Here is a 24,690-nt window from a genome sequence, read left to right on the forward strand (position 1 = left end):
TTATAATATTGCAACCACCCATTACTTATGTTGCAAACGTTTTGTGTAATTATCATTCCATGCACTAAATATCAAAATAAAGATTTAAAAGATATGTGTTGGCAGTATCAGAAACACAAAGACTTACAGACTTATATCAGCAAAATGTTCAAGTTTTAGTACTCAACATGTTATTACTACAGTAATATGCCTTCTTGCAAATATTTATAAGGTGGGTGTGGTCCATACAAAAGAGACTTAAAATTACTAATGGCTTTGTCACTGATAATCTTGCTGTTAGCAATACATTTCATATCATGCATGGAATCATACAAGTATTCAGATTATGGGACCTGTGTGAACAGCATTAAGTTATTGCATCTGAATCAAACGAGGTGTATAGATACAGCTGAAAGTGACAGTGATCTTGTTTACTGTTATAGTGTTGTCACCTCTCATCACTGATTGTACAGTAATTATTATGGTTTGATGAAATCCCTTTCTCTAAACTTCAAGTCTCAGATAGCATACACACACACACAAACCAAGATGGTGAATAACACCATACTATAGTCTAAGCAAACCAGACACTATCATGACATGAAGGTGCATGCACATTCTGTACACTACTCAAGTACAACAAAATTAATGAAGTGAAAGATACAAACCACATGAAAGTGTCTACTCATGAAAGTCCCTCTTGTTGTATCGCTAAGTCATAATAAACCACATTATCAATAGCACTACATGCAGGCTACACTACATACACAACCTAAGCCTTCAACTGCTATTGTTACAAGATCACTTTACTAAAACATGAACACCTCTGGACTAATCATTTTCTAACATTCCCAGAAAAGTACTAGCAAACTGTAGGAGTGCTGTACCATATCTCACATATGAATGTAAAGTCCGTCTATAAACAGGTGGCTGCTAAACGTGTAAATGATCAACTCTTAGATCTACTAAAGGCTCTACAGTGTAATAATATACAGTAGTCATATAGTCATGCAGAGCTAGAGCCACATTCAGCAATTCTACAGTAAGTAACAACAAGAGTGTATACTCTTGATAATAGTTTAACAGTTGAGGAAATTGTTACTGACTAGATAGTGTTGTACACAAAAACTTGACATGAAACAGAACTTGTAAGTGAAAGTATGTAGCTAAGTGAAAAGTAACATCATGAACTACAGTTTTCAATGACTAAGTAGGGATAGTGAACTCTTGCATTGTACTTCATTCAAGCAGTTCAGTATGATGGGTTTCTTGACGCAGCAATATTGCAGCAACTAGCTGCACGGAAAATACAACAGCCCATACCACAGGATAAAGCCACACCAGTTTGACATCCACCAAATAACCACTCACAAATGGTGTCACTAACCCTGGCAAGCTGCCGATAAAATTCATGTAGGCTAGGGCAACAGATCGTGCTCTTGTTGGATACACTTCTGATATGTAAGTGTACATTATTCCAAATATTGGCACCATGGCAAAGTAGAGTAACATGGAAAAGACTGTGGTTGCAATAGGGTTCTGTACAATCCCAAACAATGCCATAAAACACACAGTCATAGCTGAGAATATCCTGAAGGTATTCAGGCGTCCAATTTCCGGCCATTCAATGATAATTGCAACTAACAGTATTCCTGGGAATTCAGCAAGAAATACAGCAAAAGTATTGAAGTATCCATCAACTCCTAGTTTCTCCAGCTGTGCAGGCAGAAACAATGTCACACCCCAATATCCACCAGTTTGACAAATAAATGCAACAGACAGCAATAGAGTTGTGCGTAGGTATTTCCTCTGGAATAATGAAGTCACAGGAGTTTTGTTCTCATCTTGAGCTGTCTCATATGTTTCGTGTAACACCTGAATTACCTTCTCACGTCTGCTGAGACCAATGTCATGTAATGGACGACCATTAATAGTAGCCATGGTCTCTAGTACACTAGCAGCCTTACCCAGCTCTCCTTGTCCAACAAGAAAATGAGGGGACTCATAACGAAACAGCATTCTGACAAATAAGATGATGAACGATGGGACAGCACATATAAACAATACAATTCTCCAGCCCAGTTTAGGGTATGTTGGTACCAACCACCACGATAAGCCGGCAGTAAACGTAGCACCAAGAGTACCACACAGAATGATGTAGGTCATGTATCTGCCTCTATCCTTAGAAGGAAGAAACTCCAATAGTGTAGGGAACAATGTAGTCAGTGCTCCACAAATACCAACATTGACTAGCACTCTCATCACAACAAAGAATGAAAAACTAGTTGCAAAAACAGACACTAATCCAAACACAAAAATGAACATTGTAGAGATGGCAAATGACCAAACTCTTCCCCATCTGTCACTCATATAACCCAACACCAGTCCGCCAATAAAGTTAGCACAGTTAGTACCAAATGGTAGAAGTGAGTATTGGAGGTGAGTCAAATTCCACACATCTCCTAGCCTATCACTAAGGAACACATAGACCATCAGTTCACAACAGAATGCACAATATCCTCCACAAGTTATAAAGATAATGAGTAAATGGAATCTTCCAATACCAATGAAGTTAATAATGTCTCCCAACGATGTTGTCTGCTGCAATAAACCTCTCTTCATTCTCACTGTATTCAAGGTACCTGTAAGTATAACACGTTATGCAATGAAATTACCCAATTTACTATTATAGCATATTCTTGGTTATCTAAACCCCATGGCCAGTGACCTGAACATCTGAATGCCAAGTCACTATAGTGTGCATTCTATTAGGGTAAATGTATGCCATGTTAGAGTAATTGACCGTATAGAACCAATGGACTCACACAAATTCATTTATCTGAATACTATTCTCTTTTTAAAGGTGTTTTGACAACTGAACATATTCCTAAAAATGATTTTAACAATTTAGACAGGGTTGCATTACAATCAAAAACGGCTCTACCACAGAATTAGATAGTAACTGTTATGCTGTTTACAATTTGCCATATACAAACAGTAGGATATATATACGTATATGGAAAACTGGTTGTGCTCTATTAGTCTTGTCCTGGTTTAATGCTCTGTATGCTATGGAAATTTGTACATAACTCAGCAGCCAGCCTTATGGACATAAAAAATTCTGGGGGAAGGTGTACAGCCCTTTTTGGTGAAACAAAGTTTCTGTACACCTGGTGGGGGGAGAGGGATTTGCATTATGAACTGCATAAAAGCCTAAAAATTGTTCAGCTTCTGGAGGTTGCACCTCCAAGCCCCCTTAAAATTCACTTACACCTATATACTACACCATCGCTGTGTCATTCTGCATGTCTTCACCACTGCTTGTGGACACCTGTGCATTTACATTTTGCAATATAATAGCTAATGTGGTTATATAGCCTATTGCATCATCGCACACATCAAAGAAAACAGGTTAGCTATTAACACGGCTCACCCCAGCATGGCATGCACTCAGCCCCGTCACTCCGAGCATCACACGCTAGCGTAGAGATCACAGACAAAACCTACCTGCCGACTACCTGGACAGTGCGTTGCATGAATGCTAGCGATTTCACGGCAGAAACTTGCTGGACATACTACACTGCTAAAAAATTTTTCAATATATCCTAGAAAAGCACGATTTTTTACGTGTGCACACACACACACTCAAAATAGTGCGGCACGTGCAAGTAGTGAAGACGGAATCTACTATGCTAGCGATGATGTTACTTAAAGGCTTAGGCCACTCCAAGTCATACTTTAGTTTCTGGTCACACCCAACCTAAGAAATTGATGCGGGCGGGCGGATGATCAGGACTTGAGGACTATACTACACCCTCATATACTGTACTATACTATACCCTCACACAATGCAAAGGATGAACATGACTTTCACTAATAACTAAATTTAATTGCATAGCTACTTCCAGTTAATTTTTCATGTTAAAACTTCAGTGAATAACAGACAGACACACACAACATAAGCATACGTATACACTTACAAAATACTGCCAAGATGTACTGAAAACACAAAAGTTGATGACTGGTAAAAACGTACATAGCAAACACAAAAAGAAAACTCTAAAAACTACAACATCTCAAAGGTGTATACTATGCATTCATGTAGACAAAATTATAAATCTGAAGTTACCTTTTAGTAACAACAGGCTTATCCTTACAGTCACTGCATTGGGGGTACTGCTTATCATCAGTGAAACCCTGTGGCTTTGCACAGTATACACATATGGGCTCGTATTTAGCACTATAGTACAGGGCTTCAATAGGTTCATGACAGTTCAGATTACGTACAAACACAGTGTCAATCAAGTCAGATGGTAACTCTAGTTCTTGAAGCGGAGCTCCACAGGAAAATGACATTCCTTCAAGGGCTGCTTGCAAATTATCACTCTGTGCTTTGGTAAGCTTTGTTTTGGCATAAATTAGCCGCCACATACCACACTCTTCACATTCAAGCATTAGATTTGCATTTTTAACATGCTGAAGCTTTCCATGAAATGGCAGAGTCTTCTCTTTGGACGACCGTTTCTTTAAAGATGGTCGATGTTCTTCTGTAGTGTTATGTCCATAAATGTCACTAAAAGATTTATAATGATCATTATCTGCTGGAACTGGGTCAGGAAAGTGGTGGATATTTTGAAACACAGATGAGGCTAATCTGACAGGCCTACAAATATGGCATTCGTCCTTGCCACATTTCTTAATTTCAAAATAGTAATGTCGCTCTCGACAGCAGTGGGAGAAAAATTGGCTTAGTATTGGGTTTTCTGTTACTGCTGACTTTGTCTTCAGTGACTGTGGATCACCACATCCAGGATCAATAGATTTCAATTCTTCCCACATTTCTGTGATTTCAGTGTCCGTAGCAGGAGAAATACAATTTACATCTTTTTCCTTCAACTTTAGTCTCTGAAATATTTGAGATAGTAAACCCTTAACTGGCTCTACAGAGTCCTCTAGATCACCCTTGAATCCCTCTCTTTTGTCTCCTGCCTTTCTTATAGCTTTCATATTGCCACATTGTGCCATTTCTCTTTCAAATGATTCACTGCCTTCTCTTCTCATCATGCCAACACATTGCAATCCCAAATTTAGAAGTGACATGGCTCTTTCTACTGGGTTTCGCCAACTATGGTAAGGCGGTGTCCTGGCAGCAATTAAATAATCTAAGTCCAACTTAAGATAAAGGGCAATTAGAGAAAGCTTAACTGAAACATATGTGGTTCGGTGATCTGGGCCACCATCTGTGTAGATACATAATATGGGTTTGTCAAAATTAGCTTGAGTAAGAATTTTATGCAACTCAGACATATGTCTAAGTGGAGATGAGGGTTGAAATGCACTCTCCTTTAAACAAACATTTACTCGACCAGAATACCAAGACTCAGAGATATCAGCTGGAACGTCTACCAACAATGATACTGAAGGGATTACAGACACTCTTGAAAAGTCATGGTCCCCAACCTCAAATGTCTTCGTAGCAGATACCACAACACGGCGACCACGTTCAGCTGCAGCTAATGGATACCCAGGCTCGCCAATTTTAATTTTGTGCTTATCATCTAAGCAAACAAAACCAGTGTATTCACAGAATTTGATGGCTAGTTCACGTAAATACCTAAATACAGCTGCTCCATAATGAGCATCACAATGTTCTTTGCGCCATTGGCGTTTTTGTACCATAAATTTGATTTTCAGAACTCCAGTATAATGAATACTACTTGACCTTTTTGACTTTGGCCAAAATTGTAGTCTGATCCATTCCAACGACGGTATAGAAGTACCTTCAGGACATTTCTTTTGTACTTCATCACGGAGGTCACGAATAGATATAGCTTGTGCCAGATGCACCACATCAGAATGACGTCTGTCATCAACAGCAGTACCGATGGATTCATTTAAATACTTTGAACAACATTCCCAAAAAACGTCATATTTTTTGCGATCACTTGAAGAATTTAAGGAACGAAGATCAAAAACTGTGCTTGGATCACTTGGCTCCATATCAATGATGTGAGCCACACGAAGATCAATTTCCTTTTCAGAAAGATTAGAAGCCGATGAACAATCCCCAGTTAAATCTCTATAAAACTGCCTTAAGAGTGCAGGTTGAATTTTACTTGTAATGCAGCCATACTTTGACAGGAGTGCTTTACGCATCGCTCTTGTATGATATTGTGGCAATAATGATTTAATTGTATCAACAACAGGTAAACTCTTCTGAAAAACAGTTTCTATGGTGTCACTGCTTTCAAAATTCCACACAAAATATAAATTTCCCATGTTGTTTCCAGGAGAGTAGGTCAAAAGGACAAAGGGAACATTTAAACCTGATTTTAACCTTTGCATGTACCTGTAACGGCACTGAACATCACTAGGACAAAATTCTCCTACAGACAAATGTTGATATGCTTCAGCTTGTGATAGAGCCACGCTCAAGCTTTTGTGGCATGGAGCTATAAATTGTTTCCTTTTAATGATTTCAATACTTATAGACTCTGAAATTTTTCGAATAGGGACACATGAATTGTGCGAAAGCCTTATTTTTTTATTTTGTGATTCTAGGTAGTCTTGATAGCCTAACAAACTTTCTGTCAACAACTCAATTTCTTTTTTGAAACTTACAAACATTGGTTCTTTCCAGTAGGTACTTTGCAAACATGACAGCAGTGATGTTGAGTGATCACGGAGTGTGGTAGCAGCCATATTATCAAGGCTACGTTTTCGATGCTTAGATGCTTCTGGAACATTGTAGCCAGTAAAGCTGGTAAAGATTTGTGGTATTGGATAACCTTGCTTTATGAAGATTTGGTAACGACCATCAAGGTACCACAAACACTCAACAAGTACTTTAACTAGACGCACCCCATAGCTATTTGTGGCATCTCTGCCTTTCCATGAAAGGTTATATTTTTCCAGCAAATCAATTACATCATTATACAACTTTTCTTTTCTTGTAAGTGTATCTTTCTCTAGTTTATCGGGTAATCTACCACGACATTCTTCTCTCTGAGCAGCCATCATAATGGCAAATGCTGAAACGCTACTACTGGTGCTTTTTACTTGTGTAGCCTTTGATTTAACTTCATATTTTAAAAAGGAACCAAAAGTACTTATAACCTCACCTAAATCAATGTCTAAATCTGTTGAATCCAGTGCTTCCTTACTCCTACCTATATAGGCAGCTTCCACAGTCAATGAGTCAACCTCCACTTCTAAATGTTGCTGACAGATCACTCCAAAAAACTCTGCAACTGTGTTTTGTGTTTCACATTTTATGATTTTCCACTTTAACAGCACTTTGTGATTAGCCTTGTCCACTACGCAACAGTTAACAATTGTCATCACTAATAGCAATAACAATAACACCTTCATTCTATGAACACACGTGGTAAACTTGTAAAACGTGTTAAATACGTGATAAACCAGATAGGTGAGTCACGTGCCGTTAAGCGCCTATAAAAACAATAATAGTCCCCATAAACTGTAGTTCCAGATTTCCATGCGGGCGGGTGACCAGAAACTAAGGTATGACTTGGTGTGGCCTTAGTTACAAACGTACCCTCACATATGTGTGTATTGACTCACCTAAAGTTTCACTGCAGCTTCGTATGGCAAGTTACCTGGGACTCAATCTTGCACGTGGTATGCATGGCCTAGCGACCCTAGTTTCACGCGACCTCTTACCACAAGCATGCGCCTACAACATACGGTAGCTCTTTCAAGAGACGCTTATTACACTAACGATAGCAAACATGAACAATCACATTTCCAAAATCACAAACATGAAGTTCTAATACAAATGGAGTACATTTTTTGTGTGTGTGCACTACACTATACTCCGGATGAGCTAGGCGTCCATTGTGAAGGTTGCATATTAGGAGGTAGCATAACTGGTGGAGGAGGACGTGCACCTGAGCTGCTCATCGGTGGTGGCCTGTATGAGTAAACACAGAGAAACATGTGATAAATTCTAAGATAAATAATCACGTAAGGATGCATGAAACAACAAATCTGCTTGATTCAAGGGGTAGCCACTACCAATAGTCATCTCAACTGGGAGAACACAAGTTTTGATCAACTAAGATATAGCTTCTGAAAAGGGCTTTGATTGCTTGACAGTTTAGTTTTAACTTATCAATTTGCTAACTGTTAAAAGTTTCTACGGTGCTTAATCCCCTTTTTTTTGAGGAATACTTGATTATTTGGTTCAAACCTCTTGATCACACTTGATTTGCTGGTTGCAGAGATGGTTCTACAGCAGCGACTACCCTTTGTGCTTAATACCCAAATTCTAACTGCTCCAGCATTTGATACATGTAGCAGCCTTACTGTGCTTTTATACCAATTTCCAAAATGACATCATATAAAAATTAGATAGATTGCTCCTGACAGTGGGGGGACCTTAACATTATCGACACATCCACCAATGCAAGAATCTTTCATCATATTTCAGCCACAAAACAAATGGAACTATAACAGGTATATGGCTATAAGACATTAAAATAAATAATAAACATTCAACTACCTCATAAGCATATTAGAATTGTAGTTCCCCTTTCTCAGCTGAAATATAAACAATCCCAAGATTTTTCTCCACACTTTAAAACACTAAAATCCTCCCACTATTGATATGGTTTGCTTTGTGATCACAATTTAGATACAAGTCATTAACAGTACTGTTTCTACACCATAATAATATTACTATTACAAAGTGCCCAAAACTACACAGTTATACACAATGCATTACAAATTCACAACTGCCTACCTCAGTATGTGGCTAGGGTCTGTTGGTGGAGGAGGAAGTCTTTGAGGTTGCAGTGGGGGAATTCCCGGTGCAGGTGGCAGAGGTGGTGGGGGAAGTCCTGGGGGAAAAGGAAAGAAGGCTGGAGGAGCTGGTACCATAGGTGCTGGCTGCTGATTGGTGGTCATGGTGTTGTGACGATATGCCATATGTGCATCAAGGTCACGTTTAGAGAGATACGACCTGGGTGTGTACAATACATGTATGGCAAGTAAGGTACTCATACACATGTGTTGTGTGTGTGTGTGTGTGTGGGTGTGTTGCGTGTGTGCGTGTGCATGTGTGTGTGTGTGCGTCTCATGTTATGCTGTAATTACCACTCACCTGCCACAACCTTTGTTGTCATACCTACCGCCTCCGAAAGTACACACATGTACTGCTCCCATAGTGGACTCATCAAATTCTTGACCAGCCTCACCACACCTGTGTAAGATCAAATGATACAACTACGTGGCACCATATCTCACTGACCTCGGACACTTTCCACCAGCCTTCTTCGTGCAGTCCCTGCAGAATGCATGGCGACACTTTTTCTACAAAGAACAAACATACATTGCTGGCATTACTATTTCAACTCTATGTATGAGCCGTATAGATTAATATACTTGTAGTATACCTGTGTGACATATGTTTGTCCAAATGTTGATTATTACATGAAAATGACTGTTCAATTAGAGCACAATTGATGAAGTGGCCATTACCACTATCATCATGAGATATGGTTTGCTACTGAAGTCAATGGATGTTGCAAGGACATATTTTAAGCTTGACACACATCCACCGTTGGAAGCAGACTGTGGGTGTACATTTGGATTCATGAAATCATCTCCCAAAATATAAATATACATGTGTGTTTGTTTCTATGTTTGTCTTTCCATGAGCAAAACAAGTTCATTCCTTAGCAACATAGTTAATGAACTACAAATTAAATTAATTATGAAATACATGTACTTAACAATTAACAGAAAAATGCTACTTATATAATCAATGAATCAATGTATTATGAGACAGACACTGCTGATTTATCACTGCTATACCAGGGATGCAATTTTAATATACTGCATCCCTGTGACAGTATTTCATTGCTAGTGTGCATCCTTTTTGATCTTAACAAATTCACTTATCTGAATTAGAGCTTGGCGGTATTAAAATTTGAATACACAGTATTAGTAACAGGAAAATATCGCGGTATATAGGTAAATAGTTAGCTTGTTATTGTAACTATTGCATAATTTCTTGGGCCTAGTATGAAGCGGTATCATTCCAAAAACACAAAAAATATATAGTTCAGTACAAGTAGGCATGTGTTGTAATGTGACAACCTCAAGTTTTTGTTCAGGGCATGTCTGCTAAACCATCAACAAATTGGATAATTAAATACCAAAGGTTGGGTTAAAAGCAATCCTATACCAGTATTCATCGATATACCGGTATTTTGATATATCGGTTATCAAAGGCTGTCATGGTATGATAATCGGTTAAGATAATTTATCCCGATAAATGGTATCACCGATATATCACAGAGCACTAATCTGAATACGGAACCAAGTTATTCAGATAACTACCCCACATGAGCTGATATCATACATTATGTAATGAACCTAAACAATGTTTGAAAGTACTGTACAAAATATAGTTTTGATGAGGTTTTGAGTAGTGCTACTGTTTACGATGGTGTAAAAAGTCATTATGGAGAAATGAGCCTTATCCGAAATTACATCACAGACATAAAAATGGCCACTGTAGTGTGGGGATGTTTGTAAAATTTGTATGGGCGACTATGGGAAGGAAATTTTTGAATGAAAATATCTTAGCCAAGAAGGAAAATATCGAACTCTAACTAGTAGGTATGGCTATAAGACATCACAATAAGTACGTAAAAGCGATTTTTGGTTGATTATCAAAACAACGCTAGATTCCTATTCTTTCAGCTAATTTATAACCATACCTGCTGGTTAGAGCTCGATATCTTCCTTCTTGGCTGAGATATTGCCATTCAAAAAATTTCTTTCCATAGTCACCCATACAAATTTTACGAATGACCCCACACTACAGCGGCCATTTTTATGTCTATGACGAAATTCCGGATAAAATCCATGAAATGACAACATGTGGTGGTCACCAATTTGCCACTAATGGCCTCCGCTTTCATCAAACAGTCACAAACAATCATCACATGTGGCGGATATATCCCAATAAAGGGGTAGAATAATCTGTTTCTTTAAAACATATTATATATTTTGTTAGCGCTAAGGACCTTACATAATTCCATTACCAGTTCCCATAGATGCACTGCCAACAGCATTGCAAGGGATAGTATTCTTTGTGTGTCTGGTTTTAGACATCAACTTGTTGGCTTAGTAAGTCAGTTGGTCAGTCAGGCAGTAAAAAAATCCCACTGAATGATTGAATTTAAAAATAACCATATTGGGTCACACACTGAAGGGCTACATTGTACCAATACTGCCAAGGGAGACTGGTTTCTGGTCAATACCTTTTTTGTAAGAAAGTGCAAACCTCATGATCCTTAAAATTTTGATTATTGCATTCAAATTCAAATCTACATATTCCATAGCACTAGCCCACAATCCTAACTTTTTGGTTACTTCATTTGTTATTTTTTATTATACATTTTAATTACCGAAATAATTATTGTGGTATTGATATAATTTTCACACCACTAGCATGGGCGAGATACAGTAACTTATGCCTGGATGTTGAATTTCAAATTCAAATGTCAGGCTTATAATTCTGAACACCCTTTTTGATATTGGTAAACATGGTAAACCTCAACTGTTGAAGGAGTGGTTAGCAGTGAGGTAAACAAACTACTAGTCATGAAGAACACCACTTACTGACATTAGGAGCTCATCAAATCTTTTGGACTCAATGAGCTTGGGACTTTCATGACATGGCCATTATAAAAAGGTGGTCTTATTTAAAGACAGCATTCACTACGTGGGGATTTCTCTACTGCAGCTGTAAATTTAGTCCTGATAGTGATGCTGAACACAAAGATTTGATTTCATCTCTTGTGAATTAGCATCATTGCACCACCACTAACAAAAAAACTACATGTACATACAGAGTTATTCTAAAACACTGTGAATTAGCTCCACACTACATTAAAAATATTGTACTGTAAAGTGTATATAGACAGAATCATAAATCTAGGCACTTTGTGGTCTCTACTACACACCTACCATTCTTCCATATATCAGTATGGGTGACTGGCATTGCTCACAGATATGTACTAATGGCTCTTTAGCAGTCTTTGCACAGAAATTGATTGGCTGACTCCAGTTGAGGGATTTTCCACGGTGTAATGGGAATCCAGCAGAATCCACTTTACATGACTTCACTTCTGGTGGTCCTATACAAAAGGGAGTAACACATGGTAATGATTAGTGGTTATCATGGAGTTTACAATAGACAATATTTAAACACAGTTCAACAAAGAAATGTCTATCTTTATAATGTGTTTTTTTACAGTACATTAATCTATGATATACATGACAACACTTCACACCATCACTGTAACCAATAGGAAATTCTCACCTTTCAAGTAGGAATGGCTAAAACCACAGATAATGTATCAATTGGAAACAACTCCGTATATTGCAAAAAACAAGGAAACATTCCTTGTAATAAAGTTTACGGGGCAAACTTAAAATTAGCCATTTACACAGAGAAAGACAACACTTTATACATAACTGACTCTAGCACTTATTCTGTTAGTGAATAGTAATGTAACGAAGAGCCTTTGCTTGAGTTTCTGAGAGTACGTATCAGTAGTTTCTGTTGCCAGATGCATGGTTGTCTGAACGTTTCACTGTAGTGTAGCTACCAATTCAGAAAGCATGATTCTTTTCACAACTACAATATATTGTACCTTGTGTGGGAGAGTGGATCAAAGTGCCACCACGTACTATATTTTTGATTCACAGTACCAATTAACTGCATAACTGTACTGTATGAACCATACAGTACAGACAACAGTACAATTACACAGAAAATTATATGCAGTAAGAAATGTTACAAAAAAAACCTTGGACACCACGAATGATCATGTGCGCATCATTGTAAATTGCTAAAACTAGCCAAACTAATCTTACCAGTTTGTTCTACAACTAGAAATAGATTACATTAACACTAAGTGATAGTCTGATCACCAAAAACTGAAGCGATTTGAGAATTGCTCCAAGCAAGAAGCCATACAATATACCACTTAAAGCACTACCTATGCTTGTGTACAAAAAAAAATCATAGCACTGGGAATGCTTCAAGACAAATACAGCACTAGCTTGGCTTCGCCTCATGCTGTATTAGCCTCTTGACTTGTCCCTTAGTACGCAAGTGTGACATTGCTTTAACTATATACCTCCTCCAAGGCTTTAGCGGTTAATTGGCACACAGTTGCTAGTATAAACTCTTCCCAATGACACACTGTGTACAACTTGATCAACAATGTGGCTAACAGAAAACTGTGGTTATGGAGATGGAATACCTCTATTACACATTAGGCAATACCTGTACAGTGTGCCCGTCATGAAGCTTTTAAATACTAGACGTTATTCAGTACAAATTGTATGCAATGTTTACAGGCTAACTACACTGTTACAACACGGGTAATACATTTAATAATACCATAAACAATATTAATAAACATGCAGCTTACCGTGAGATTCATGCGACGTTTTAGTCTGTGCCTTATTCTCCTTGCTTGTTTTATGTTCTCCATCACCTTTTAATCGCAGCGATATTTTCTTTCTAACAGCAGAATCAGACATGAAGCTCTTTAATTGGAGTAGTGTGCGATAAATAGATTATAGTCCCACAGTTATTGGTTGCGACTCGGGTTGCGATTGTAATTTACTGTACGATTGTGCCAATTAAATGGAACACTCTTTCAAGGGATATGTTGATGACGTTACTTTGCCTTCAAGGTATATACACAAATCCATGTTGATCTTGGAGCCGCTAAGCCCTCAATTGTATCTCGGTTTGTTTGATGGCTCCAAAATCTTACCATAAGGGATACCTTTGTCCAGAGATTATAGAGGGGCGCGGTTGATTATTATCTCTGCTCTGTCTAAGGGTTTCACACAATCACTGCGGAGCAAACCATGTTTTTTTTTGGGAACTGAAGAGTGTTTCGACATATCCTTTAATAAGTGCCAGGTTGCTACGTACTTGCTGCTACTAAACGGATAATTTAGTTGGTTTACTGATTTATTTACTGTCACTGACATACTCCCTGTTTGTGGGGAACTGGAATTACTTTAATTTTGTTTGTGTGTAGATGATTATTTCAAAGTTAGAATCCATTGCCACTTGTTTATTCAAGAAATGGCTTAAGTTGCCTTGTAGTGCAGGTCTGTAGTGCTTCCAGGGCGAACATTTTTTTTGGGCAGACTTTCGACTTAGAAAATTTTCACGCATTATTTTTCTGGATAATGTGGTTTTTCACAGGCTGCCCCAACTGATTGTCAATGGCGTCTCGCATTTAATCTGAGAATGCCTCACAGCACAGAGCTACCCGGCAGTATCTGATTCATAGCTATTGGTGAAACTGATTGGCATGTGAGTATGAAACAGCTTGTGTTTGCTAAATAAATGGACTGAGGACTAATCTACTGTCTGTCTTATTGAATTTAAATAGTGATGGTTCTCTCAGCTGAGCCATCATAGTTAACAGGGATCATGAATTCGATCTAGATAACTGAACAAGGAATATATTATAATATGGTCCTGTAAAACCTTCTGTGACTGGGATCAAGATGATTGATCTCATCCGAATATTTATGGGACCTTGATTGCTTGACTTGCTAGTATAAAGCATATTGTTTTGTGCTCTTTTGAGGACTTCTTGATTGCTTAACCTCTTGATCGCTTGATTAAATTTAATACTGGTTGCGGATGGTTCTACAGGAGTTATGGTGTAGTGACTATACCATACTGAACAAGCAGCTGTGCTTTCGATTGCGTGTTGTCTTGTTACTTGTCAGAAAGAAATATGAAGGCATGATATATGTGACCTGTCCACCTGCACTCCACATTTGGAAATTTTTGATGAAAACAAAAAATCACAAAATAGACCAATTGTTGCTATCTTAACTCACAGTCTATATAGTAAAGCCAAACTATATATTGAATATACCATGATCTTTGTTCCTGTCTTAAATTCATTGCAGTCATCTCGGCTGCACGTTATCATGGACTCACTCTCGTTTAGATGTTGGTTTTGTGAAAACCAGTTGTTTGTGATCTTGAAGTGAATCCACCTACAAATTAAGAACACCACACTCAGTACACATGTGATCACAGATCATTTACATACATGCAGTAATAATAAAGTAGTACCTATAACACAATAAGCATAAAATCAGCTGCCATCTCTGTATGGCTGAGTGGCAAATGCTGAAAAGGTTACTTCCTATTGTGACAGTGTATATGACTGAAATAGATATCAGTCTTCAAGTTTGAGGGTCACCTTATGATTTGGTATGTAATTACAAGGCCGAACAACAGCAAACAGTTTCATTTGTTTTGTTTCATGGTGATTTGTCTAATTAGGGTGCTATTTCTATTAAATTGCCTCAGGGATCAATCTTGGGTCCTTTGCTCTTTGCATTGTTTTTAATAATCTGCCTGCAGTTGTAAATCACTGTGTGTTATAATTAGATCTGTATGCAGAGCTACATTATAGCCATTCTGAGTTACATGTGATGGAAACATGTTTGCAATTTGACTTGCTACTTGGCTTCATAGGTATCTAAATGTTGATAAAATTGTGTGCTTATTGGAAGCTGTCAGAGAGTGACTGGTAAAACACTGAGTGTTTCGTTGGCAGTAAAGTGTTGACTCAAGTTAATTCTGCTCAGTATTTGGGTGTTTTGATTGACCATGTATTGTCCTGGGCCTTGCATCTTCATAACATGGTATCTAGAATCAGAACAAGACTTGCTTCAGTTGTTCGATATGGGTCATTGGCCACCTGCAGTGCTGTGTGTATTAGATCAGCTTTTGTAATGCCACTTTTTGACTATTGTGATGTTAGGTCTTCATCTGCTGCAAAATGGAATTGTTTGATTTAAAGAATTCATTCTACAAGCTGCCACTGACTTACCATTCCAAATTTCCTTTTAGACTGCCACTTCTTGCAAACCAGATCCTCTGCCTGCATTGCTATGTCTCACTGCCTAAATTTGGTCATTATTATCCATTATTTCATCATCTCAATGTTTAATAATTGTATAGAAGTTATATATGAACTTGCTTACATAGCTAGGCATACAGAAAGGAAGGTTAGATGGGCTGAAGACCAACCACAATGTCAGGAGAAGGGACGTAAACCCTTTCACTTATCGATAATGATTAATAAAAGATCAAGGTACTCTAATAGAGCATTCAGCTAACTGCAATGAACAGTCAGATTGTAAAGAATATGAGTTGCTCGATCATGTTGGTTTAGGGTAAGTTTCTGATCTGAAGCATAAAATTAACAATAAGTGGCACATTGACTCAGCGTCACAGATTTCACCAGGTATATGCAGATTTTTATCAGATTTCTCCTCCTTCATTATTCAAAGGACATCATGAAATATTAATTGACCAGTTGTCCCCAGAGAGTTTACCAATTATGGCAAAAAAAAGTTTTTATGTTGTGGGGCTGTGTTATGAACATTTTGTTATTACTGAGGCTGCCACAACACACTTCAATATCTAAAAAGTGGTCACATGGCCAAAAATCCTAACTTTAGTTGATCATGAAACCAGCTAATCAACTTTGTGGGCACATAAATGGCATAGCCTACTCCTCAAACGAAGTACAAACCGATCATGCTGCATTGTACAGCCTATTCAAAAAAATAAATGATCTACATCTTGCTCCACTGAATATCAGTTTACTGAGTGTGTAATAGTACAATTCACATAAGAGAACTCAAAACAGTTAATTACTTAAACAATTATAGCTGACTCTTAGTCCTTTTACACCTTTACTATGCCATAATAGTTTAGGGGGCTGCTCTGACACAGCATTTGTCACTATGTGTGGTTCGTCTCCAAAGTAGAACTGTTTGCAAGATAATGGATTTTAATCAATAAGAGCACAACTTTCTATCACAGTCATCAGCATTTGCAGTGTCTGCCACTACAATAATTTTATCCAGTTCTGTCTGTCATGTTTCACCAGTACTAGCACAGTAGATGTATCCCATTGGAGCCACATATCGTTTTTGGAATTACCAATTATACCAGGGGTTTGTGACTACAATTTTACCACATCCACAGTGTTATTTCTAGGACTGGGTCAAATATGCTCAAATTTTTGCCCAAAATGCTTTCAGGAATTTGCCAAAATTTTAGCCTATTGTACTCTTCACTTGATTGTTCCGATTATGCTTACATTATGCTCCTAGGTTAATATCATTTCTTACAATAATTTTGTACCATTTTAATCAGTGATATCATTTTAATCAGTAATCATTTCAATCAGCCTATATTACTGCATGTGAAGTACTCACAGTAGCTATACATGTTAGCCATTACAACAAGCAAAGCTGACAAAATAGCTACTGTCTATAAAGTCAACATTCATTCATGTCATGCCATGAGATGATTCCAAATCTTTATTGTGTGTGACTATCCAGGTAAAATTAATGAATGCATGCACATAGCTGTCCACTCAAGGAATATATAATTAGTTGGATTGTTTCTTGATATCTCAGTAACCTTGATCCACTGATATTGTAACTAACACTGTTCTACACTGTAGAACAGTGTTAGTTACAATATCAGTGGATCAAGGTTACTGAGATATCAGTGCTCGAATTGAGGGTATACGGGGGTATACGAAGTATACCTTGATATCAATTTTTGTAGATTAGTATACCTTGATAGCCTAGCTAAGTATAAGGTAGCTACAGTGTAGCTATAGTAGCTACTCCTCAGCAAAAAACATCCATGAAACATTAGTTACTACATAGTAATACATATTCTTACTTGGTGTAACGTGATTCTTGAGCCAATTGAGCCCCCAAGGAAGCTAATCCCACAATCCTCAAAAATTCTTTTCGTGAGGTGTGCATTAATTAGAATCGAACAAGTGTTAGTTATTTTGCATGCAATGCAGAATCTACCCCTCTATTGTAGACTGCATGTTTCTACCAAGGAAGTAATTGGTGATGAATCAGTTGATGATGAATCAGCTGATGATGATGAAAGGCAGCAAATTAAAGTAGTGAAGAAGAGTCATGCAATGATGGTAGTGTATATACAGAGCATGTACCAACTAACAGTGACACATTTACCTAGTTGGAACCGGAAATGTGGCTGGATAAAAAAACGTTCCCACCTTGGCTAAATCATAAATTGGGTTACCATCTTTAGGTATAGATGCTGCAAAGAGTATTCATCTTTCTCGTGAATGGCAGTCAAATTACCACCAATACCATTCTCAAAAAGTAAATTTTTCAAAATTTCCTTATAGACTTTATTATAGTATTCATGCTTCTTGCATTGAACAGTTATTCAAAATCGCTACCAAATTCAATCTCAAAAAGTTGATTTTTTGAGGAAATCTTATACTAGCTATACTAACTAATTCTAGATCTGTTATGTAGCTCAGTATATAGCTACTATTAGCATTCATACTTCTTCCAGTGTTGAACTCAGCAAATTTCAGTCAAGATTGCCACCAAATAAAATATTATAATCTCAGCCGGAATATTAATTTTCAAAATTTCTATGGGGAGCAGCCTAGGCCTTTACACTATAGCTATAATTTTGCTTTTTAGCTCAGTAGCTATACTATTAGCATTCATACTTCCAGTGTTGAACTATCAACAAATTTCAGTCAATATTGCCACCAAATTCAATCTCAGAATGTTAATTTTTCAAAATTTCCTGGGGTAGCATGCCCCCAGACCCCCCTAGAAAGCTCATGCTTCGCATTTCGCAGAGTGTGCTTTGCACACTGTGGAATGATTTCCAGTACCTGTGTGCCCCCCCTTGCCTTAGCAAAATCCTGGATCTGCCCTTGATAGTATACCCTCATATAAATTTACAATTCGAGCACTGCTCTACAGGTCATAAATATAATACAACGAAGATCCAAAAACAGAGCCCTGCATGTGGGACACCTGAGAACACTCTGCATGGATCATTACAGCGTTGAAACAGGGTCACTGCTGCTGACCCGGATTTGACCCGAATTAATTAAAGCCGAGGCGTGCGATAAGAGCTATGTTGCGGCTAGTCTCGAGCGAGCGAGACTACGTTTTGAGCGTTCGATTCGTGTTGAGTAAACAGGTGCGGATCGAAATTTGGAATTGCAACTTCAGCCTAGCTGTAGGTTGAAGACCATGCAAAAAAAAAAAAAAAAAAAAAAGGTCATCACCTACTGACAATAGCTACCCCTCACCATAGATACCCTCAGTTTCGTGCTACATACTAATAAATGAGCGTGGCTGAGCGTATGTTGGTAACGCGATAAGTGGGCGTGGCTCACGAAAGAGCTACGCGATAGCGTTTATAAGTTTCCACGTCGTCAAACGAACAATTTCGTTTCTCACGTGATCCAATCCGGGTCAGACCTGGATAATTTGTAAACCGGGTCAGACCCGGAGAAAATGTGACCCGGATGACCCGACCCGGTTTCAACGCTAGATCATTATGTTCTTAGACAGCAGTTGCAGTGGTCATGGTTGCATTTTTAGTCCTGTTTTCATCAAGCAAAACGAAACAAATAATGATAATGTTTAGATTCTGCATCAGTATAGACGGTTTAGTGCAAAACTGATATGCTTTTAAAACAAGTCAAAGGTCTGGGTATTGGTAAAACCGGGAGCGGGAGATTTCTTGGTAAAACCGGGACCGGGAGCTGGGAGATCATGTACACAGTGCTGCAAGCAACTGTTATTTTTACACTATTAAAAGATGGTTTGTTGATGCAGAAGAGGACTCATGCAAGTAGTCTCCCGGTTGTAGTGTCTCAAAGTGCTCTCTCTCCCGACCATCCTATTGACGTTATTTGTGGTTCCTTACCGGCCAAACTGTTCCCTGATAAGCTCAAGGATGGTTTCAGTCGTTGTATTTCGTTTACTGCCGGGAATGGGTCGTTTATGACCCCTTGTGAGTTTGAGCGTCGCGCTGGTCGCTTTTCATCCAAGAACTGGAAGAGAACAATTCGTTACGCACATATCAAAACTCATGTCAAATTAACCCATACATTACAATTTTCCGTAAAATATTATTATGCGTAAAATCAATGTACAGCAGCCTATGGAGGTAAGTTAGTTTTAAGTTACATTATTCATCATAACTCTGGTTCTGAAGGCGGTATCAAAATTGTTCGGCCGACATTATACACGCATAACACTCCTCTATCCGATGGTAACAAAATTTATTCGAAGCTAAAGTGTTTACAGCTTGCAAATTTACAACAAACGATGGTAAATAGCAACTTACGCAATACAAAATCCATTGGAGAGCAAATCACGAATTTCGCGTTCTAATTAAATAGCGGAATCACGCCGTTACCATAGCAATTACGAATTTTGTTCGGCCGGAATCGGATAGAGCAATTCATAAGGAGTTGAATGATATTAAGTTTTATGGTATTTGATCGTGTCTAGTGCTTGCAATTATTGAATATACAAAATGATGTAAAATGTATGGAGTTTGTATTGGAGAAACTGAAAAAGTGATCCATCCATCCTGAAATCTTTGAAAAAATCAGTGTTTAATCAGTCCATTTCATGATCTAAGGGCAGAAAACAAACAAAGGACACTGGTAATGTACAATATTGCTGATAAAATGATTACTGGCTGTAAATTTGATTTTGCCATTTTTGCAATTCTGACTTTACAAATCCCAATAGCATGTTTTGATATGAGGGAAACCCATTGGTGACTTTCTTCAGTGTGTTGTGAATCAGAATGGCAAAAAGGAAGTTAGTTTTGTCACCTCCAACCCGCCATTGTTACGCTCGACAGTCGCTGACACAGCAAGTCTTACTTTGTCAGTATCTACATGTTCTTCAGCTGGTCGTGGCCCAATTTTCACTTCAGCAATTCCTGATAAAGTCGTGTGCACTTCAACAAGTTCTGTTAAAGTTGTGTTCTCTCCAGCGAGTCCTGATAAATGTGTTCCTATTCCAGCAAGTCTTAAAGGTGTGTCTTTTCCAGCAAGTCCTGATAATCCTGTTACTTTTCCAGCAAGTCTTAAAGCTGTGTCCTCTTCAACAAGTCCCGTTAATGTTATCACTATTCCAGTAAGTCCTGTTAAAGTTGTGTCCTCTCCAACAAATCCTGATAAAGTTGTTCCTTCCTCAGCAAGTCCTGATGAAGTCTTGTCCTCTTCAGCAAGCCCTGATAAAGTTGTTATTCCAGTAAATGTTGTGTCCTCTATGGCAAGTCCTGATAAAGGTGTTACTATTCCAGCAAGTCCTGATAAAGCAGTGTGCTCTCCAGCAAGTCCTGATAAAGTTGTTCTTTCTCTAGCAAGTTCTGATGTAGTTTTGTCCTCTTCAGCAAGCCCTGATAAAGTTGTTACTATTCCAGCAAGTCCTGATAAAGTTGTGCCCTCTCCAGCAAGTTCAGACAGTCGTGATTTGTCTCACACTATGATGCAGTCATCTTTGCAGCCCTCACCAATGATGGCGGATATCCCAGCCAGTGCTTCCTCGGCTGATCACTTTTCTTCACTTCTATCTTGTCCTATTTGTAATAAATCCTGTTCCTCCTGTTCTCTTTTATGGCAACACATCAACTCGGTTCACATATCTAGGTATGTTTTTCCATCTGCGACTTTCTTTACTTGCTGTAACCATCTTATTTGCACTGTTCCCTCCTGCCGTTTGGCTACTCATGAACGTTTTCATAAAACAGGCTGCAGACGTTTACTTAAGCCTGGTCAGCGCTGTAATGCTCCATTAGTTTCTGCTTCTGATCTTCCTTTCTTAATTTGTGATCAGTCTGAAAGTCAGTCTCCCACTTCTCCTTCACCACCTTCCTTCACCACCTTCCTTAGCTTTCTCCACCAGTATTCCTTCTGATCCTTTAGAGTTAGCCCTTCTGTCAGCTTCTACATGTTCTTTTGTTGGCCCTCTTCATCTTGAGTCTGAGGCTCTTTCTGTAGAGATGAATTATGTTATGACCTGTCCTGTCTCAACTGTTGTTCACATTCCCCGCAGTGTTCGTCCTTTGCTAGCTAGAGTCTTGTCTACCGAGTTTCGAAATGCAATTTCTTCAGTCTAGGGCTTTATGCGTCTTTTTCTGTTTGCTAAACTGGCACTACGTATGCCTCCACTTCGTCAGCGCCACCGTCGTTTTATTTTAGCTTCTGTTTTGCTAGACCGCCTTCATCTCTGGTCTCAGCCTGATGGTTTGTATAATCTTTGGAAAGCTCTACAAGATGATTTACATGTCTCTCGCTCCAGTCACTGTATTCAGTCTTCAAAACACAATATTTCTCGAGCTTTGTTCTGGGCTCGGGAAGGTAGGTACAGTAATGCTGTACAGTCTCTTACTTCTACTGGTGTGGCTGATAAGAATGATGATTTGGCATTTCAAGAGTTGCTTCAGCGACATCCTGTCTCTGATCCACCTTCTTGTTCGGCCCCCAAGACTGCTTCTTTAGTTGTAGATGAATCTGCTGTATTAATATGTTTGAAGGGTTTTCCTCGTGGTACCAGTCCTGGTGCCTCTGGTTTACGGGCACAACACCTTCTTGATGCAGTCAGTGGCCACACTGCACCTTCTGCTGAACTTTGCCTTACCACCCTCACTCGTCTGATGAACTTTTTGCTTTCTAGAAAAGCTTCTCCATCGCTTGCCCTTTGGTTGTGTGGTGCCCCTTTAACAGCTCTTCTGAAAAAGAACGGGGGTGTTCGCCCTATTGCAGTTGGTGAAATTCTTCGTCGTCTTGCCAGTCGTCTGTGCTGTCAGTTTGCTCGTCCCTTTCTCTCTGACTTTTTCCTACCTTATGGTCAAGTGGGTGTTGGTATCCCAGGTGGTCTTGAGGCAGCTATCCACAGTGGCGTAGCCAAACCCGGGCAAGCCAGGGAATTGCCCGGGTATCAGACTTCTTTGCCCCACCATCAGCTCCTAGAGTAATTATAAAGACGTGGGCTGGATAGCTCGAGATTTTGCTAAAGTTACTTAACTATAGTCACTGTACAACTTATATAATACTCACCGTGCCATTTTCGCCGATGGTTTCCTTCTTTTTGGCTAAACAGAGATGGGGTTATCCAAGGGATTTTCCCTACGAGTAACGTGATTGTGCACAAATAGAGGAGGCAATAAATAGAAGTAAGATCACGTGATTACAAAAAACGGTGCAGCATTGTGGCAGGACAAAGAATTGGTTTCACTATAGTGGGCTGGACGGTTTACATTTGGATTAAGTGATCACGGTAGCTATTGGTGTGGTCAAAACTCGGGAGACAAAGCAGTCTAGAGGTATTTGTGAAATTAGCACCCATCTATCCGTGTGGATACTGCTCAGTTTAAATGGTATGGAGTACTTGTTCAGTCAGCAATTCTTTTCTTTTTGTTTCCACTTTTCTAGGCTAACAACTAGTGGCAGAGCATAGTCATCACGTGATAGAGCGCCTCGTGCTTTAATTCAAGAATCTTTGTAGTCTGGTATTAAGACACATGTAGCTAGATGTATGTAATATGTTAGAAGGCCAATAGCTAGCTAGGCATTCGCTTCTATTAGGTTGATATTAGTCATCTTGCATGACAGTAGTGTAGGATGATACATAATGCATTTTTAAAATGTTATATTGATGTCCATATGAAGATAGGCATGTGTACGTGTGTTGCATGGGAAATGGCTTGCCCACCCATTGCCCAGGCATGGTGAAAAGTCTGGCTACGCCACTGGCTATCCATGCTGTCCGTCATTCTCTTTCCCAATTTGGCAATGATGAATCTCTAGCTCTACTCAAAATAGACATGAAGAATGCATTTAATGAATGTAATCGCTCAGCTTTTCTTGATGGTGTGTGTAAAGAGTTTCCAGAGATTTCCCCCTGGGTGTATTGGTGCTACAGTCAACCTGCTGAGCTGAGGTTTGGCCACAGGCGTATTCTTGCTTCCACAGGTGTCCAACAGGGAGATCCTCTTGGTCCCTTACTTTTTTCTTTGGTGTTGGTGCAATTTCTTCGTTCCATCTCTTTTAGTGAAACATGTCTTCTTAACCTGTGGTATTTAGATGATGGCACATTTATAGGTACTAGATCTTGTCTTCACGCATTACTTTCACATTTTACTGAGTCGGGTCCCAGTTTTGGTCTTTACATCAATCTATCCAAGTGTGAACTATACTGGCCTTCTGGTGACAGTTCTTTTCCTAACTTTCATCCTGCCATCAAGCGTATCAACCACAAGAACAGTGGTTTGGAGCTTCTTGGATCTCCTATTTGGGGACCTCCACAGTTTTACGATGCCTTTTTATCTGTTCAATTTGATAAAATAGTTGCAATTCAGGAGCAATTCAGGATAAATTGGTTGACCTCGAGGACCCTCAAGTAGAGTTGCATCTGCTTAGGAGCTGTCTTAGCGTTTGCAAGGTCACTCACCTTTTACGTTGTGTGCCATCTTCCTCTTTCGGTTCCTTTCCCTCACATTTTGACCTTAGGTTGCGAGAATGCCTTAGTAGAATCTTGTGTTGTGGAATTTCTGATAGTAGTTGGACACAAGCCACCTTGCCATTTAGGTTAGGAGGCTTGGGCCTACGTGAATCTGAGCGTTCTGCTGCTCCTGCATTTGTGGGGTCCTGTAATTCTTCCCGTATTTTAGTGTTGCGTTTAGTGGAAACTTTTGATGTTTTTATGCCATTTCCCGGGGAGGATTGTTCCCTCGCTTTCTTCGAAGGTATGTCTGTTTCTGTGTTG

At 38.9% G+C, this 24,690-nt stretch overlaps 3 protein-coding genes across 3 annotated transcripts; all 3 read right to left on the reverse strand.

The window, feature by feature from the left end:
• Positions 1-679: 679 nt before the first annotated feature.
• LOC136244324 (uncharacterized) lies at positions 680-7,680 on the reverse strand. Its single transcript, XM_066035896.1, has 2 exons — positions 7,564-7,680; positions 680-2,621 (listed from the first exon to the last, which is right to left on the reverse strand). Exon 2 carries the CDS (start codon positions 2,599-2,601, stop codon positions 1,219-1,221), a length of 1,383 nt encoding a protein of 460 aa, XP_065891968.1. The 5' UTR covers positions 2,602-2,621; positions 7,564-7,680; the 3' UTR covers positions 680-1,218.
• LOC136244323 (uncharacterized) lies at positions 3,801-7,495 on the reverse strand. Its single transcript, XM_066035895.1, has one exon. The coding sequence runs from the start codon at positions 7,348-7,350 to the stop codon at positions 4,105-4,107; it is 3,246 nt and encodes a 1,081-aa protein (XP_065891967.1). The 5' UTR covers positions 7,351-7,495; the 3' UTR covers positions 3,801-4,104.
• A 12-nt stretch (positions 7,681-7,692) lies between the features above and the next one.
• LOC136244325 (E3 ubiquitin-protein ligase Hakai-like) lies at positions 7,693-13,617 on the reverse strand. Its single transcript, XM_066035897.1, has 6 exons — positions 13,458-13,617; positions 11,983-12,152; positions 9,251-9,312; positions 9,104-9,202; positions 8,744-8,962; positions 7,693-7,912 (listed from the first exon to the last, which is right to left on the reverse strand). The coding sequence occupies exons 1-6, from the start codon at positions 13,567-13,569 to the stop codon at positions 7,810-7,812; spliced, it is 765 nt and encodes a 254-aa protein (XP_065891969.1). The 5' UTR covers positions 13,570-13,617; the 3' UTR covers positions 7,693-7,809.
• Positions 13,618-24,690: the final 11,073 nt, after the last annotated feature.

The sequence above is a fragment of the Dysidea avara genome, chromosome 14 (assembly GCF_963678975.1).
Source record: "Dysidea avara chromosome 14, odDysAvar1.4, whole genome shotgun sequence".
NCBI classification, from domain to species: Eukaryota; Metazoa; Porifera; class Demospongiae; order Dictyoceratida; family Dysideidae; genus Dysidea; species Dysidea avara.